Source organism: Astatotilapia calliptera, chromosome 6 (assembly GCF_964374335.1).
Source record: "Astatotilapia calliptera chromosome 6, fAstCal68.1, whole genome shotgun sequence".
Taxonomy (NCBI): Eukaryota; Metazoa; Chordata; class Actinopteri; order Cichliformes; family Cichlidae; genus Astatotilapia; species Astatotilapia calliptera.
Window position 1 is genome coordinate 2,623,723 of NC_137427.1, and position 18,361 is coordinate 2,642,083.

The following is an 18,361-nucleotide window of genomic DNA, read 5'->3' on the forward strand; positions in this document are numbered from 1 at the left end:
AATGGTTGTCTGTCCCTGTGTGTTGGCCCTGCAACAGACTGGCGACCTGTCCAGGGTTCAGTTTTATTTATATAATGCCAAATAAGGACAACAGTCACCTCAATGTGATATGTGAGAATGTACATGCGTGAGAATGATGGGGAGACAACTGCAACAGTGGAGATGGATGACCGTCGAAAGCAACGTACAGGAGAGAGGTGAAGAAGAGAGTGCAGACAGGGTGGAGTGGGTGGAGACGAGTGAGAGGAAGGATATCAGAAAAGAATGAAAGGGAAGGTTTAGGATGATAGTATGACCTGCCATCAGTCAGTATGGTTTAGAGATGGTAGCACTGGGAAAAACATGGGAGGCTGAGCTGGAGGTACTGAGATGGAGAGATGAGATGGTTTGGACATGTGCAGAGCTGGGATTGTGAATATGATGGACAAAAATGTTGAATTTGGGCAGGAGAAATAGAGGGAAACCACAGAGAAGATTCAGGGATGTAGCGAAGGAGGCTTTAGAGGGTTGGTGTGACAGAGGAGGATGCTGGGACAGGGTGTGATGGAGGAAGAGGATCTGCTGTGATTTGTTTGTTTTTCCTTTTTTTAATTATTTAGACAAAAGAGTTGATCGCCTGGATATCACCCACCCAGCCAACATTAGCTTTGCTACTTAAGACCAGAATACTTTCTGAAGACATGAAGACGTTTGTGTCAGAGTCAGTAATGTTGGGACATGACTGTTGGTTCATATAAATGATGTAGTGTTGCTCACTATTTATACTGGAGATGGAAGAGAGACCTTCAGGCAATAGCAGGGATTTTTGTAGAAAGTCGCTGCTTCCTGTCTTCAAATAAATGAGAGAAAGCCTTTAGATGGATGGTCAGATGCAGTCCTTTTGGACATCAGCAATAAAAAAAACATCAAATGAAATTAAGTCACTTAATGCATTTTTTTGATCAGCAGTAAAATGTTTTTTCAGATGTGGATTTCACGGTACTTAGCTCCAGGTGGTATATTCGTTCACCTGAACGGCAACCACACTGTTGATCCACGCTAAACTCATTTCAAGTGAACTGTGCTCACCTATACAGGGTTTGTAATACAGCAGCTGTGATAAACAAGTTTTGGGAAAAAGGTCATAATAAACTTGCTTATGCAAGGTTTTACTGTGAGGAACAAACAGAGAAGTGAGCTTTTAAGGCCACTGCAGCTAATAGGCAGTTATCTGAGGATACGGCATCACAACAATGGATTACTTTTAAAGTGGAGCAGGTTTTACGCAGCAGCACAAATAACAAATTACTGGATCGTCATGCCTTCTAGCTTCTGTTCAGACAGCAACAAAACAGTGTATCACTTTAACTTTCCATGGAAATTATTCAAGCTGCTTTCTGTAAGTGTTGAATTGTCTCTCTGTTATTTTTGCTGATTTTTTTCAGTCAATTTTTTTTTCCAACAATATCTTTATTATTTTTTTTTACATTTTAATGACTTACAAACAGTCCAACATTCTAAATACTACATGTTTTCAGTCAATTTTAATTTAACCTCCTAAATTAAAAGTCAGCCAGCCTGCGCTGTATGTATATATTTCTGACAGGAACAATTTCAGCTGGATTTATTTCACAGTGTAGGTGATGCTTTCAGGGAGAAACGCCAAAAACTACTACAAACGATTTCTCAGCTGAGCATATTTAATACCAAACGATTCTCTCACCTTCTCCCATTCATACAAAGATACAGTACACACACACACACACACACACACACACACACACACACACACACACACACACACGCAGCATCTGAAGTTGGGGATAAAGATTAGTTCTGCTTAAACAGGATGAGCGCTAATAGAAGCCTCGGAGAAATGAGCACTACACGAACCTTTCGTTGGAGTTTTTCCATAAAAACAGTGTATTACATTTGTCCATGGCAGCAAACTTCATCTCTACGATTAGTGTAAACCATCCCAGACCCCTGTCAGGTCCCATTAGGTTCTTAGTGGGGAGGTTTGCAGTATTACCCAGAAGGTATTATGTCAAAAAATTCATGATGGTGTCAACATTTTTGGGAGTTTTTTGCTCGTCAGCACTAGTATCAGAGTGAAATGGTTCTGTTTTCTGTCAAACAATAATGTTACATATGTGCAAAAAATAGCTAAACTATCTGTTTGCCTGCTATATGTTTCATCTACATTTTCACAGACAGTAGCTGTCACCTGAAGTTTGCTCCCGTCACGTTACACCAGAATAAATATCTCAGAGTTGATGACATGAGACATTGGGAGTAGAGCTTATTCCTTCATGGAAAATTCAGGTCAGATGAATGAGTACTAGCACTGAAAATATATAAATAGTGTTAACTTATTAAAAGAAACCAGCAAACGTCCACTCCTGTTTCTTAAAGAATAAAAGGCGGGGTTTGTATTTAAAGACATTCACTTTTCTGGCTCAGCTGCAGTTTTGTTGAACTCTGACTGCTTCACACTGTGACAATTGGTCAGAAATGTAAAATGCAGTAAGAAAAGTCCAAACTATCCAAGTAAACATGTCAGTTGCGTCTCTTAATAGTCACGCAGCTTGATGGAAGCAGGCAGTGTGTGCAGCTACAGGTTAAATTTGGTATATCCTCCTCCAAATCACTCCACAGATCTTTTTAAGATTTAAGCTAATTAAGAAAAGTCACAAAGTGTGGTTTTGACGTTTTCAAAAGTTTGCCTTTATGCTTTGTAGATTAGAGATTAGATAAAACTTTATTAATCTCTCAGGTGGATTCCTCTGGGAAATTCGTTACGGGCAATTGCAAAGAGCAAAACTTACATTACAAGTGCTAGCACATGGTCCACTTTGGTGGGGTTCCAGTTTGTCACGTACCTCCCAGTCTTGGTAATTTGGCACGCTCAGCCGGGTTCAAACGCTCAGGCAGCCTTTCCAGTGCAGGAGGACGGACATTACACAGGAGAAGATGAATGGAACAGCTGGAAAAGATGAGGCATTTTGCAGAGAAACCTCAGCAATCATTTTGTCACCGGGGCGCTTCTTCCTATCGCAGCGCTAAGACGGTGATCTTTACTGAGTCGCTCTCATTGAGAGGACGACTGCGGCGAGTCAAGCCTTCGTTAAATCGTTAGTATAAATGTTTACTGTGTTGATGTCATAGTTCACATGAATATCAGTCTCAAAGTTAGTTTAACCTGCTTTCTGGAATAGACCCAGGTGGACCTTCACTATAATAATTTATAGTGTACATAAATATAAATGAGTGTTATCCAACTGGGCATCTTTGGATCATTAGAGTTCTGTCTGTGATGCTCCTTAGCTTATAATATAAAGTGCCTCGAGATGTCTGTTGTTGTTCCATATAAATAAAACTGAATTTTCTGTTAGATGATTATAAAGAAGTGCATAAAGTGGATTTTGTGGTGTGGAGATAATAAAGAACAAAAAAAATAGAACTGTTTAATTCAACTTATCAGTTTATCAAACCATAATGTGCAGAAATGCAAACTCTATTTAAAACCCTTGTTTTGCCACAGAGAAAGCAATTACTTCTGTCAACTGTTTAAAAACACAGCACAGCAGGCAGAAAGAAAACTCTTCCATTTGCTGATTATTTTCTCTCCAAAATACAAGGCTGGAATAATTTAAAACAAACATGCGCCCAACTTAGAATAGTCATTATTAAGAAATGTACCGTCACAACTCGGATGAAGAAATAAATATGAATATGAATGAGAACAAGATCACACGAACATACAGTGTTTCATCTTCTGCCATCGCAGTGTGTGCATGGTTATAACAGGCCGCCATATATGTCTCACCTATTAGGCAGTCTCATTACACCTGCCAGCAGACTCGCACAGCCTAATTGGGAAGGTCTGTCTGACATGCATCGCAGTGATTGCAGTATAGAATTAGGCAATAAACTGCAGGGGGGGCTTCTATTACTCACACTGATAGATGTGACAATTATCTTGTTTCGAGTGACATAAAAAGTCCCCGACTGTTTAACTGTCCTCATAAAGATAAACTTTCTCAGTAATGTTGGATTGAGTTGCATCAACATGGTTACAGAAGTAAAGGTGTTACATTTTAGAGGATTTTCATCCATCACGTCGTAGTAACGGACACTCGGCTGCACCTTGAGAGTTCCTCACTATGAGTTTATATGATATTTCTTTTCACAGTGTTTGCATTTATCCATTTTTCTTAACCCACTTATTCTGTCCAGAGTTTGGGGGGCTGGGATGGGAGTGTGTCTTTACCCAAACTGCACCAGACATGTAGAGAAACAGAGACAGATGTATTCACCTCAGGTGCAGATCTTTGAACTGTGGGAGGAAACCCGAGTGCACTGAACAAGCTTCGCACCCCATGTACCGCCAACTGCCTTTTTTGTATTTGAGTGAGAAGCACGATCTGAAGTCTGCCTCATTAACTGAATCCGTGTACGATATCAACCCGTCTGTCCTGTTTCTTTCTTAGGTCCAGTGGAGCATGTCCAGCTTCTTGCTCCCTTTGTGGTCATAAGAAACAAGGAAGTGAACATCACAGCGGTGGTCTTACCCAGCCACTCACGCACAGTCACTTACTTCTGGTGGTTAGGAAACAATACTGAGGTAACGTCTGCAAAGAAAGACTCATTAAAGACATTTTCATTGAAATTTCTGTGGCTTGCGATTTAGATTTTAGTTGTTATTTTTTTAAGCTGTATAGTAAGTGCTGCTGTTAGTAGACTGCTTAATATAAATGCTCTTATCTGTGCTTGAGAAGTGTTTTTAATGTTTAAGAAGAACAAAGCAACAAAAGAGAGATCCAGAGCCAAGTCCTCAAAAGTGATAGAACATGTCTCGTGTGCTTAGAGCTCGCTCAGGTTAACATTAGCTGAAAGGTCGTCTCGTGTCTTAATCACATAGTGATGCTTGGTCAGGATCTCTCGGCATCACATTTTTACACTCATTATGTATTAAAAAGCCAATTAGTGTCATTTTTGATTGGACAGGGCAGATTGACAGACTTAATACAGAGCTAATAAACTTGTGTAGGACCTCAGGTTTGATGCTTGTATTATAGAAATTACTATGATAATGAATCAGAACCAAGACTCACACGTTTGTCCGGTTGTTAGGTGATGATGATGAACCCTGCTTCCGGGTCCAAACTACTCTGTGTTTATTGAGGCTGTTGTGTTTCTAACAGGTTTTAATGTTTTGTATCTTGTTCTATTTAATCTGAACAAGAACCTAAAAACAGTCAGTGATCACTGTCGGCCTCTCTGAGTTTGGTTGATTGAATCTTTATTTTGAACATGTTGAAAAAGTATAACAACATAGAATTAAAACCAGACAAACAAACAAAGCAAAACAAAAGGAAAATGAGCAACCACAAATAACTTTCATGTTCAAAAAGGAGCAGGAAGAAGCATAAGCTTATTTAATCCCACCCCCTTTTCCACTATCTAGTAATCAACAGAATACAGAAATCCTCCTTACAATTACATTATATGTTACATGTATTTAAAAATAATAATAATTATATGTATATCTATCTTTCTATCTATCCATATATACACATACACACATATACTCATTTTCAAAAACCCCAGTTACACCTCAAAGGATACACAACCTACAGATATATACACCCAAAATACACGTGCACCCACACACACATGAAAATATTGGACAAGGACACCCTGTCAAATCTCTCCCTCGTCCCTCGTCTCCTTAAACTGCTGTTTAAACTGCGCCATGCTTGGACTTTGCTTCATATCTTTACTTAGTCTGTTCCACAGCTTCACTCCACACACAGAGATGCAAAAACCTTTTAATGTTGTACGGATACGAGGATGTTTTAAATTTAATTCCCCCCTCAAATTGTATCCCCGTTCTCTTTTAGAAAACAGTTTTAGAATATTGTCAGGAAGCAGGTTATTTATTGCTTTATACATAATTTATGCAGTGAGAAAATGAACCAGATCTGTGAATTTTAGAATTTTTGATTTTAAGAATAGTGGATTTGTATGATCTCTGTAACCAGTTTCATGGATTATCCTTATGGCCCTTGTTTGTAATATAAAGATTGATGATAGCAGACGTTTGTAAGTATTGCCCCAAACCTCTGCACAGTAATTCAAATACGGTGCAATCAGGGAACAATAGAGAATGTGTTTGACTTTACTCAAGATTGAAACACTTCTTCCAATTTTGTTATCTATATGATTTATATGTGACTTCCAGTAATATTTTTTTCCTATAATCAGACCAAGAAACTTATATTCAAGTACTCTTTCAATTTCCACACCATCTATATGAATTCGCACTTGCATTTCTAAGGGAATTCCTAAATAAGACTATTTTAGTTTTACTTAGATTTAGCGATAGTTTGTTCCTGTTAAACTATTTTTCAATTTTGCACATTTCTGAAGTAATTGTATCCAGCAGCTCCTTTAGATTCCCACTAGAACAAAAAATATTTGTGTTGTCTGCAAATAATACTAATTTTTAATACATCAGATGCCTTGTAAACATCATTTATATAAATAATACATTTTGGACCCAGTACAGAGCCCTGTGGAACACCACAAGTAATGTCCAAGCATGATGAGGAATGGACACTCAGCTTCACAAATTGTTTCCTGTCACTTAAATAGTTTTTCACCCAGTGCAGTACAACCCCCCTGATCCCATATCGTTCCAGTTTATTAATTAATATGTCATGATTGATTGTGTCGAATGCTTTTTTAAGATCCAAAAATAGTCCAGCTGCATATTGTTTCTGATCTATAGCATTTATAATATCTTCAATTGATTCGATTAATGCCAGTGATGTTGATCTTTTTGATCGGAATCCATATTGACTGTCAGAGAGTAATTTATGTTTATCTAAGAATTTGTCTAATCGTTTATTAAACAGGTTTTCTAGGATTTTGGAGAATTGTGGAAGTAAAGAAACAGGCCTGTAATTTGTGAAGTGGTGTCTATCCCCAGTTTTATACCACGACACAACTTTAGGTATTTCTGTTTATTATTAGTTTTACTACCACTCTTCATTGTAAAGCTCAGTTTTTAAAACCTTACGATGTAACAGCCCAGCACTTGCAGCAGTATATTAATGACTAACCTCGTATTGTGGATGGGTTATCTCAGTTGTTCTCCTGACTGAAGTTTGGTTCGTTTACAGCATCCTGCAATTGCATTTGTCTCTAACCATCAGGAACCCTCACGTTAACTTTTATCGAGTGGAAAAAAGTTAGCGTTCATCCTTCAGCTTCACTGTGTTTATGTTATGCTAACATAGCTGTATAGCTAGCAATCACGTAGCACATCATTATATACCAGCTAGCCCAACTTCAGTAACCCTACAAACACCACTGCTGTTTAGTTGTCGGTCTCCTTTTATGTTGGAAGTGCTAGCAGAGCTGTACGTTTTCATTGTTCAAGAATCCATCAGTCAGGACATGGTATATCATGTTTAGGTGGAAACTAGCGAGCTAACTCCCTGCTAACTTCAAACTCCATTAAACTTAATAAATCCTGTTTTCATTGATGCCTGCATGTTAAACTTTATAGTTACACCTGGTAAAGCAGCCACACTGATCATTTTATTAAAGAATTTAGACAGTTTTTAACTCTCAGTGATGCTGCAGTGTTCATTTGACTTTGGGACCTGAAGCGGAGTTTGGACCCGGAAGCGGCTGATGACGTTAGACTTAAAGACCAGATTCCTCTTCCACATCTGTTGTGATGTGGCCATGGTAACAATTGCTGGAATTGTTAGAGTATATGTATTTCACTGATTCTGTTTGGATCTGCTTTTTTGTTTTGTTTTTTAAAGCAGAAACAACACTTTTAAGCTACTACCGAAACTATCACTATAATTTCAGTCATCTTTTGTTTGGTAGGGCCTAAACTCTCACTGTGTATACTTATAAATGAGTACCTGTTACAGTTTTTATAACATACTACTTCATGTTCCTCCTCATGAGGGATTTTGGTGCCAAGGTGTGCAGTTTCACCAATGTTACACGTTGAACTTGGAAAGAAATTGGGACATTATTATGTTTACCTGTAACTTAAAAACTGTGCTTGCAGCCGGTGATAACTTTGGATGGAAGCATCTCGCACACCTTTCAGAGTGAGGGAATGCACACCATAACTGTTCAGGTGGCTGCCAGCAACACCATCTTGCAGGACACTAAGACTATAGCAGTCAAAGGTCAGTATTTGTTAACTGTGTTCCCGGAGCTGGTAACAACACATAACTGCAGTTTAATGGGAGGCAGTTAAATACTTTTTATTTAAGTCCTCCAATTTTACTGTTTTCTTTTATTTTTACCCTGTATAAGATGTAAAACAGCTCCTACTTGACTAAAATATATCACATTACTGCTGGAACCTCTAAAGAATATGTCTTCATTTAAAATGAAGTGATCCAGCAGCAAGTATCTGTAAAATGCAATGATTTATTACCAGAGAATGGGTTGGCGTAAAGCTGTGACATTTTCTAATTATCTAGAAGTGCATCTGGTACATTTAGCCAAAGGGAAGTGCGGGGGATATGAGAAAGCCTCTTCTTTTCATCAAGTGTTAACTACCTGAAACTCGACTTGAGCAAAATGACAGTTGGCACAGCTCACTGAGAATAATGCCTTCAGATGGGAGTGAATTAATGGCTGATTCTCCCCTGACTCTCCTCGACAGAATTCTTCAAATCTCTACTTTTATCTTTCTCCCCTAATCTGGACGAGTTCAACCCTGACATACCCGAGTGGAGACAGGATGTGGGGAGAGTAATTAAGAAGGCTCTGCTCCAAGTGAGTGATTTTCATTTTCTCTCTGCTTCCTTCTCTCTTCCTTCCCTTCCATCCTTCCATTTCTCCATCTTGAGATTCTTTCCATTCCATCGTTTTTTCTTTACTCCTACTTTCCGTCTCATCCTGCTATTTCTCAATTATTTCATATACCCCTTTGCGGTCCAATACTCTGGGCTCACTGGTGCAGCGAGAGAACGCCCTCGGCCACCCCGTGATTCATCATCAGACAGGTGTGAAGACGACTCTGCTTTCCTTCTCTCCCGAGACGCCTTCACGAGCGCCGATTTCTTAATTTTAAAGTCAGAAAATGAACTTCAAGCCTAGGAGACCAAGGAGTGACGATACCTGTCACTGTGGCTAATGTGTGTTTGTGTGTGCGCACTTGATCGTAGGAGGTGTGCGAGTGTGTGTGGGAAGCTCACCCATCACTGCTAAGTGCTACTCATCTCCCCATCCACAGCTCATGAATAGAGTGCTGCATTTTTTTGCTGTGCTCTTAGCCATCTTAACAGCGTATCGAGCATTTGGAGCTGCAGGTGGGAGCCTTTGGAGGAACGTTTAAAGTGGTTCAAGGGGAGCTCGTGTGTAACCCGGATAACCCCAGAGTCAGACCTGTGTTTGCGAGCTGATTGTTTTAGCGTTCGCTGTGAATTTCGTGCCGCTTCGCTTCAAGTAATTTGCCTTAAAAGTGATTTTAGCTTTTCTTCATCATGTTGTTTATTAGCAATAACAAGACTCCACTAGAGCAGTTAAGGCTGAACTGATATTAACGATCCTGCGGACAGACTTGTGTTATTTATTCCAACTTGACTCCCTCTTAAATAAATCACTGAAGTTATTGATGTCTTCTCAAGCTATTGAAAGCTTGTGCACTTCACTAATTACCAAAGTTAAATAGAGCTCTGTTGATGCTGGTGTTAATTCACTCATGATTAAACCATTTCAGCATGTGAGAAACGGTGTGGATGTCTGAAGTTTAGGCTCTCAGCTTTTTAGAATCTTTGAAAAGTTCATATTTCAATTTTACCTTTTTCTTGCTACTCAGTTGGATTAATTGTTCCTCCCTTTTTTCTCAGCAATCTAAAACAGTCGAATAAAGTGACCCTGTGAGCCTAAACTTCAACCTTGTTTTTATTTTTATGTATTACTATGATGTCTGTCCCTGAGATGCAATGTCAAATAGTCACCAGTTAAAACTACAAACCCGAGGCTACAGTCCCACACACAGATACACATTCCTGTCTTAATGAGGACACACACAAGTTTTTGTTATGCTGTTTCAGTTTCAATACAAAGCAAACTGCAAAGTTAGAAATAAGAACATTTAACATCTCCACAGTGATTCTGTGGTAGAAACAGGGCTGTGTTACCTGTTAGTCGCAGGTCAACAGACATCAGTGTGGCTACTGCGCGATTAGCTTCATGTTAGCATGCTGTCAAACAGCTAATACTGTGTTAGCAGCAGTGGTTGCTTTTTTGGGAGAACAGTTTGTACGCGGTCTTCTTTTTCCTCCATGCAAAAACAGTAAAAGTTATGTTCATATCTTCCTTCCTCAGAAGCTGTTGATGTTTTTAATCTGGTCATGTCTGAGGCCTGCATTGAAATTGCAGCTGCAACTACAAGTGATCAGGAAGGGGCTTCCAGTAAGGAAGTTGTCCAATACTGGGAGATAAATTGTCATAAATTGCAGGGACTGACTTTTTGCACATCTATGTTCCTTCCCGTGCTCTTCGGTCTCAGGATTCTGGATTTCTAAAAGTTCCTAAGGCCAGAAAAAAAGACTATTGGGGAACGTGCTTTTTCTTTTTGTGCCACATTTTTGTGGAACAACCTCCCTCAACATATTAGGCAGGCATGCTCTGTGGAGGTTTTTAAAGCTAAGCTTAAGACCCACTTGTTCACCCTATCCTATGTCCGTTAGTTTTTAAATTACTATCAGTTTTAACTTATACGTTTTTTCTGTACTGGATGTATTTATTTTTTAATCTTTTATCTTCGAATAACTTTTCAGCACTTTGTTTGAAAGCACTTTATAAATAAAGTTATTATTATTATTATTATTATTATTATTATTATTATTATTATTATTATTATTATTAAGGAACTATTAATAAGCAGTAATAATGAATATTAATAGTTAGCAAAATTAATAACTAAATACAAAAATAATGTTGTTGTGGTGGTGTTTTAAACACAGAATGACAGGTATGTTGGTGAAAGATGTTGGCAATACAATTTTTTAAGTTGTCTTAAATCAAATCGTCTGCTCACGGACGGCTGCCCCGACCTGAGTCTGGCTCTGGTGGAGGTCACTTCCTGTTAAAGGGAGGTTCTTCCTTTTCATTGTTGCCAAGTTCTGCCTCAGACATTGTTTAGCTTGCAGTATAAAAGCAAGTGTTGTTGTGAAGTAAAAGTACTCTGAACAGGATTTTAAACAAATTTGTGGTTTGAAAACAAATTTCTTAATTAACTAATTTTAATGTTCTGTTAAGCAGCAGTAAAGAGATGCATTGCCTCAGATTACCTTTACCTTTGAATATTATTTGTGGTTTTAACTACATGTCTTGAGAACGTCACCTTTAAGCCACTGTTGAAGAAAAACAATCAGTCCTAAGGCATGCTGATACAGTGTGATTTAGACCTGTGCAAACAGTGGAAGAAATGTGGGAGCACAAGTGGCCCGCAGGTGATTTTTTTCTCCGTTACTTCTCCCTCATTGTGAGTCATTTCAAGTGTCTGCTTCAAATGCTTTTGTCCTCCTTTACATCACAGTTACCACCTACACTTGACTGCACTGTGTTCACAGCTCAACCGCCCGTCTTTCCTGTAGTCTGGGCCTACGGGTAGCTTTTATTGAGGCATGACATGCAGAATCAAAAGTCTGGATTCATAATAATAAATTGATTCAGTTTTTTTTTTCTCAGTGAAATGGGCCATTTGTGATGTGGAGAAGGATAATTACTCTACTTTCACACCGAGAACTCTGGTGCACTCGGTTTATCACATGCTGAGTTTCAGTGCCATAGTACACATTAGAGGGCTGTGTCATCAATCATAGAACTAAGATTACAATACATAACCATGCAGTTCTTCTTGAAGTGAAATCCATATGAAAAAGTAGAGCGACAGTTGCTATATGTGTTTTTCTTTTTTCCGTTATATTACACTAGTGTCTGAATTGCCACTTTTCATCTTTTCGTATTACGCCGTCAGACTTTCATATCAGGTACTTGTTTATGTGAAAGGGCTGTAGATCTGTTTATGTGTTTGCATCTGACACAAAGTTCATTTCCAGACAAACATATTGTCCAAGTGGTGACAGGAAGGGTTATTTTTCCTCCATTTTGTTATGGCTGAGGAGTCTTGGTGGAGACACAGGCCAGTCCACAACTGATGGCATTTCAACATAGTAAACAACTCCCAAACAATAAAATAGGAGATGAGGAAGAGAACAAATCGCAATTAAAGTCAAGGTCCATTTAACGGAAGTGCACCACTGCCGAATGTATCATGTCATGATTTTGCACTCTTCGCCTATAGGCTCATTTCATTTCCAGCGCTTCTGCTGTTCCTGAACGTGCGTTCAGCAATCAAGGTTATTTCAGTCCACTCTGTCTTTCCTTAGCCACCTCCCTTTCATATTCCCTTAACGTTTCTCTGCTCAGACTCATATAGTTTACAGTGTTCATCCTCCTCCATAGCTTCCCTCGAAGGTTAATGCAAGCTATCAAGCTATTGTCTCTTTATTGCTTCCCCAGAGGCGCTGATTTTCTTTTTTATCCATCTGAAGCGTGGTAAACCATCCACTCTGATGTGATACTCTCGTCATTTGAATCTGCTGTCAGTTGTGATGTTGACAATTAACTTACTTTCAAATGACTGGAATGCATATGAAGCTTTATGAGTGAAGAAAACCTTTGAAATATTAATAATAATGAAAGGTAGTACCATCTTCATCTCCAGAGGAGGAGTCCCACTGATGTCGGTGATCACCTGACCTTCATTTTCACAGCAACACAAGGCTTGAAATCTCAGATGTTTATCAACAAGAATGGAATTATATCTTTTGGTATTTCATTTTATTTATTATTTGTTTTTTAGGAGTATTTTTCCTCTCCCTGACCTGTGCACCTGGGATGGTCCATGGACAAACTTTAGACAATGTTGGGAAAGGATAATGTAAAGTCGATAGAGAGAAATGGCAGTCGACAGTAAATCTACATTTCTGGTTAATTATTTTTCTTTGATTACATTTCATCATATTCCTTTTTGCTTAGTTTCAACAAGAATTGGAAAAAGTTTGTATTTACTTCTTTCATATCCTTTTTAATAGATTCTGGTAAGAAAAAGCATCATCTATCCCTGAAATGGGCTCATGGTGCGACACCCAGTCAATTCCTGACTGATATGACATTGGTGGTTCCAGAAAGATGAATCCGACTGCTTATTAAAATTTTTCTGCTTCTTCCTGAACTGCCAGCAATTTCTTTAGGTTCAGATAGATTATTAGGTCACAATTCACTTGGTTTTAATCTAGGTGCTGTCATCAGAACAAAATGTTCATTTGTTGGAACAACCTGGAGAACATACCTGGAAAAACATGTGAGCTTCCCACCAGCCATTCTAGGTGTCATGCTAACATGCTAAGCTAAGAAAGAGAGGTTAACATTTAGTTGAAAGTTTTACTACAACAATGTTCATGCTTAGAGAGAAAGGCAACAGTAGTTAAAGAGTTGTTTTTATTGTTTTAATAATTCAAGAGCAACATCTGGGTGTCTGCATGTCTTAAATATTGTTTAAGCTACAAACACAAAATCATTTCCAAAACCCTGAAATGTCAGTAGAGGTTATCTGCTTTACATTTAAACTAAAGCGTTTCACGTCAAAAACTGAAAAAGAAGTGAAAGTGTAGCAAGATAATAACTTTCAGAGTCCCTCTGGAGTTTATCTTCTTCAAATAGTATTTCTTGAAATGAACTTGCAAAATATTGCATTGTGAAATCTTCATATCAAACCAAATTGAGCCGACTTCCCTGCAGCCTGTCCTCTCTGAGGATCTCACCTCTCTTCCTGTTTACCATCCCGATTTAATTTTTGTATCCGTGATGAATTTGCAGTATATCAGATGATCCTCCAGAGTTTTAAACTAAGGACAGATTGCTGTGCGAGTCAACATGGTCCAAGCGCACTGATTTTTTTTCTTTTTTTCCCCACAGGCTATTGCCTCCTTTGTCATCCCATTCACTTTATCTCCCTCTCCACTGCCTCTTCGCCATTGCAAGACACGCCCATGGCTATCATTTGTCCACTGCTTTGTTACTCAAATAGTGATTTTTCTGCTTGATAATTGATGTGCTTTGCCTTTACCTGCTACGTTGTCCACCCCAGGCCAGAGGGAAAACATAAAAACATCAAAGGCTCTAGAATGAAGAGTGATTGCCACACGGCGCTGCCCCCATTCTTGCTTGTACTGCATAAACTGTTAAAAGCTAATGGCTTGAAAAAAATAACAGAAACAGTTATTGACCCATTAAAAATGCGTTTTTGACATGGCTAGAAACTGCAGCCTCAAAGCATTTATCCAATTGTTCTCTGTAATTAATGAATACATGCTGATTGGTTAGAGGGCATTTTTGACTTGGAGGAACTGTTTAAACATCTCTGGTTACATTTAATGTAAAACAGCTGAAAACAGTGAACACTGCCCCACAAAAACTCAATTAAAACTTTGTTATCTAGAATCTTCTTTAGATACCAGAATCCTGAGTCTTACATTTACACCATCTAATAGTAGTTGTCAGCATTTCTATTAAAACGACTGCAGTCATTCTATAAACTTAACTGAGCAGAAATTGCAGAAATATCCAACTCAGACACTCTGGCATTGAACATTATGCACACTACGAACACCGTCAAGTGAAAACTCTGTTCTTTTCTGAAAAGTGATGCTTGGGAAAGTGTTTTGTGTGTCCATTTATGGGCTTGTGATAAAGGTCAACACTTTTTGTGAGTCTTTGTAGCTCTGCAGCACTATTTGTATCTCTGTCTCTCTTTCTGTGTCACTCTTGTGAAGCAGAACAGCTGTTAGGGACAATATTAGACCATGAACACGGTTATTCTGCTGTCAGTTTTCCAGAATGCTGGTGATGGTTGCCTCAAATGCTAAAGATCGCATGATGTCTGTAAACACTAATAGCAGACATGCTATTCGACTATAATATAATATAATGCTATAATGTTGAATGGCTCACACAGCCCAGACCCATCAGGGCACGGACACTGGGCCTTTGGGGATGTCAGGGTGGGTGTCTGATACCAGACACTGGCAACAATCCTTCCCTCTCCACCCGGTGGTGAAGTAGATCCGCTGTATCCTGTTGAATAATCCACAATCTTCCGCTTCCACAAAGTCAAATTGTGATTGCAGGATAAACAGGGTATTCCAGACAAAAGTTTTTCTCTGGGTCTACCCTGGGAAGACCTACCAAAGGAGGTGCTGAGGAGGTATCCTGACCAGATGCCAAATCTGGGTTTCTGTGTCACTGTAATCCTGGGAGCTGTGCTGTCTTGGGCAGTAGATAACATATCTATTTACATGGAAAACTTCACCAGAATGCAGTGGATCTGATGATTTGTTTTTGAGTGTAGCAGGGTTGCAATTGCTTACCGACTGCGGTGGTTTGGGAATGTCTTTGCCATTTGGAGGAATGAGCTTAATCTGAATGAATCTAGATGGGTAGATGGGTGTTACAGGAGAATATGGCATCAGTTTTGGCATGTCAGGACACAATTTTCTCAGCAGAGCAATGTATTGTATTGACATGCACAAAACTATTTACTTTCCCTGTCAGTGGTTTTAATGTTGTTCCGATTCAATTCAGTTTTATTTACACAGCGCCAAATCACAACAACAGTCGCCTCAAGGAGCTTTATATTGTAAGGAAGACCCTACAATAATAGATACAGAGAAACCCAACAATCATATGACCCCCTATGAGCAAGCACTTTGGCAACAGTGGGAAGGAAAAACTCCCTTTTAACAGGAAGAAACCGACAGAACCAGGCTCAGGGAGGGGCGGGGCCTAAAGACATGCTGTTTACGGACTGAGATGCCTCTTTATTTGTTTAGTGTTTTTGAACTATGATGGGTTTAGAAAAATATAAATGGACTGGTAATTATAGAGTGCTTTCCTACTCAGGTGATGAGTCAAAGGGCTTTTTGAGTTGTCAGCGTAAAATAGCCATTGCTGTAGTTTTCCCTCACCACCATATTAGCTTAAAACATTATACAGAGCAATTTAATGTCTGACTGACACAAACTGTAAGGGAAGAGTCAAAAGTGATATAATGGCACAAATGGTTACAAAAACAGTTTGAAGATGATCGACATCTAAACGCTTGTTAACTCTCAACCTTACGATCTGAACAAATACAACCAGTTAATTTGAGCAGAAACTCACAGGCAGGTAATTATATCTTAGTGGGAGACTGAACACGTAATTAAGTTCCATCTTAAGACTGCAAAGGAATCTTCCGATGGGTCATTACACTCAATCCTACAGTTTCTGACAATAGACATAAATGTGCAATATGTAGTGTTTCAGTGTAAAGTCAGATGAGTTTTCTTGTAATGAAACTGTTCAGCAGATAAAATGTCTTTGTGTTATCTTACAGTGTGTAGACATTCTGAGCTGCTTGGTAACTGCTACTCTTTGTAATCCAGCTGCTTTTGTCCCAGCGGGAGCGAATGCAGCAATCACACACCAAATGAAGCTAGCATTGTCTCACCTTCAACCCAAGACACATCTTCTTGAGTCTATAGCCATTTTCACACTGCAGTCGTGACATTAGACATTACCCAGTGAGGACAAATATTCAACACAGTTAAATCTGAAATGTAATGGTCTTCATGATCTCCAATACTGTCTGACGGTTAATTGTGCCAATTTCGCCAGGTTAGTGAATTCACAGTGAGTCAGCGTGCTCTGCATCCTCTGCCTAAACTGAGTAGTTACATCAGTGCGAATACACGTGACAAAGACTAACTCCTATTGCATACTCAACAACTTCGGACAACGTTACAACCAAAGCTTGAGCTGAATTTTTCACTGGTGACAGACTTTGTTACTGGATGGGAAATGATGGAAAACTCTAAAGGCTTCCAAACATTGTGGCAGATTAAAACTGTGAGGGTGGTAGAGGGTGTAGAGCAGAACAAAGGGTTCATCCAGCAGGAGAACACTTAAGAAAGATCCCAGTTCACATCTGCTGAGTTCACATTTCCCTGTTGAGGCTCCACAGCTGCAGCGCCTTAACTGGGACTGCACTGTTATGATGGAGTTTGCATACAAAGTGATGACACAGTTGGTGCCTCTGGCTATCTTTTCTCTTCATGCATAGAATATTCTGTATATTGTTAATTATATATGAATTTTCTGTAACCCTGTCTCTCAAAATGACAGACAGCCTGCATTTTGAACCAGTTTCTCCCAAAGTGTCCAACATTTTCATGTGAAAACAGTTTATGTTCATCTATTCTCATGTAAATCTTAGTCACTTCTCAAAGCTGCTTCATAATGGCTTTTAAACATACTCCACCCAAATATTCACTGCGATCTTTAACCTGTTTCGCTTCTGGCTCGTCTCATATGGCCACTTGGTCAAAATCCCCCAGCACGACATTTGTATGCACTGTTTCAAAGTGAACGGTGAATATTGTGAATAGTGAGTGAAACTAACCGTAACACTAACCCAGCAGTTAAAAGCTCCTCGTTGACAGTCTTGTGATTTACGACACTGTTTCATGCTTTCAGGATTGCATCTAATGCTGCAGCTCTCTTAGATACAGCAGAGGACACTTTGTGTGTATCCCCGAGACTCCGGAAGCTTTAACAAAACTACTGCGTTTGAAGTCCCGTCAATGACTTTAAGCCTTATGATGCCGTAAAGCTTTTGTTATTTTCACAGTATCACACAGTGATGGCAAATAAAAACATTTCTATCTTGTGACAGGTGGCCGAATTCCCAGAGGAGCAGCTCCTGGTAGCGGTGTTCCCCGGAGTGCCAACAGCTGCTGAGCTCTTCCTGTTGCCTTATAAGAACCAATCAGAGGGCAAGAAAAAGAGTGAGGAAGCTCTGGAGCGGGTATGGGTGTCTCTAAGTGAAATTCACGAGGAGTTCAAATTCCTCCAACTTGATTATTGTGCCTACAAAACGGTGACTTGTTGTGTACTTTAACAGGCTTCTGACACAATTGTAAGTGCACTGAACCAAAACCTGGTGGAGTTCGAGCTGAAGCCCGGTGTGAGGGTGATCGTTTACAACACACAGTTAACACTGGGTAAGAAACATTTGCTGTCATTGCTTTTAATTTTGCCATCAAGTCATCATCTATAATATTAACTTCCGGGGGTAATGTAATTATGGCCTGCATGTTCCATTTTTCATTTTCATGTGCAGAGAAACAGAAGTGTAATAACTATGTTTTGACAACAAGAATTTTTCTTTGGTCCACCAATTAAAATTCCTGTCAGACCTCGTCTATCCCAGGCGAAAGAA

The 18,361-nt window shown here is 39.2% G+C and overlaps 1 protein-coding gene across 1 annotated transcript in view; it reads left to right on the forward strand.

The window, feature by feature from the left end:
- The window catches only part of sorcs3a (sortilin related VPS10 domain containing receptor 3a), a 255,954-nt gene that overhangs the window by 226,176 nt on the left and 11,417 nt on the right, over window positions 1–18,361 (forward strand). The window contains exons 20-24 of the mRNA XM_026169671.2: window positions 4,473–4,606; window positions 8,081–8,204; window positions 8,690–8,802; window positions 17,816–17,947; window positions 18,044–18,143. Coding sequence (XP_026025456.1) covers window positions 4,473–4,606; window positions 8,081–8,204; window positions 8,690–8,802; window positions 17,816–17,947; window positions 18,044–18,143 — 603 coding nt within the window. The remainder of the gene's footprint in view (window positions 1–4,472; window positions 4,607–8,080; window positions 8,205–8,689; window positions 8,803–17,815; window positions 17,948–18,043; window positions 18,144–18,361) is intronic.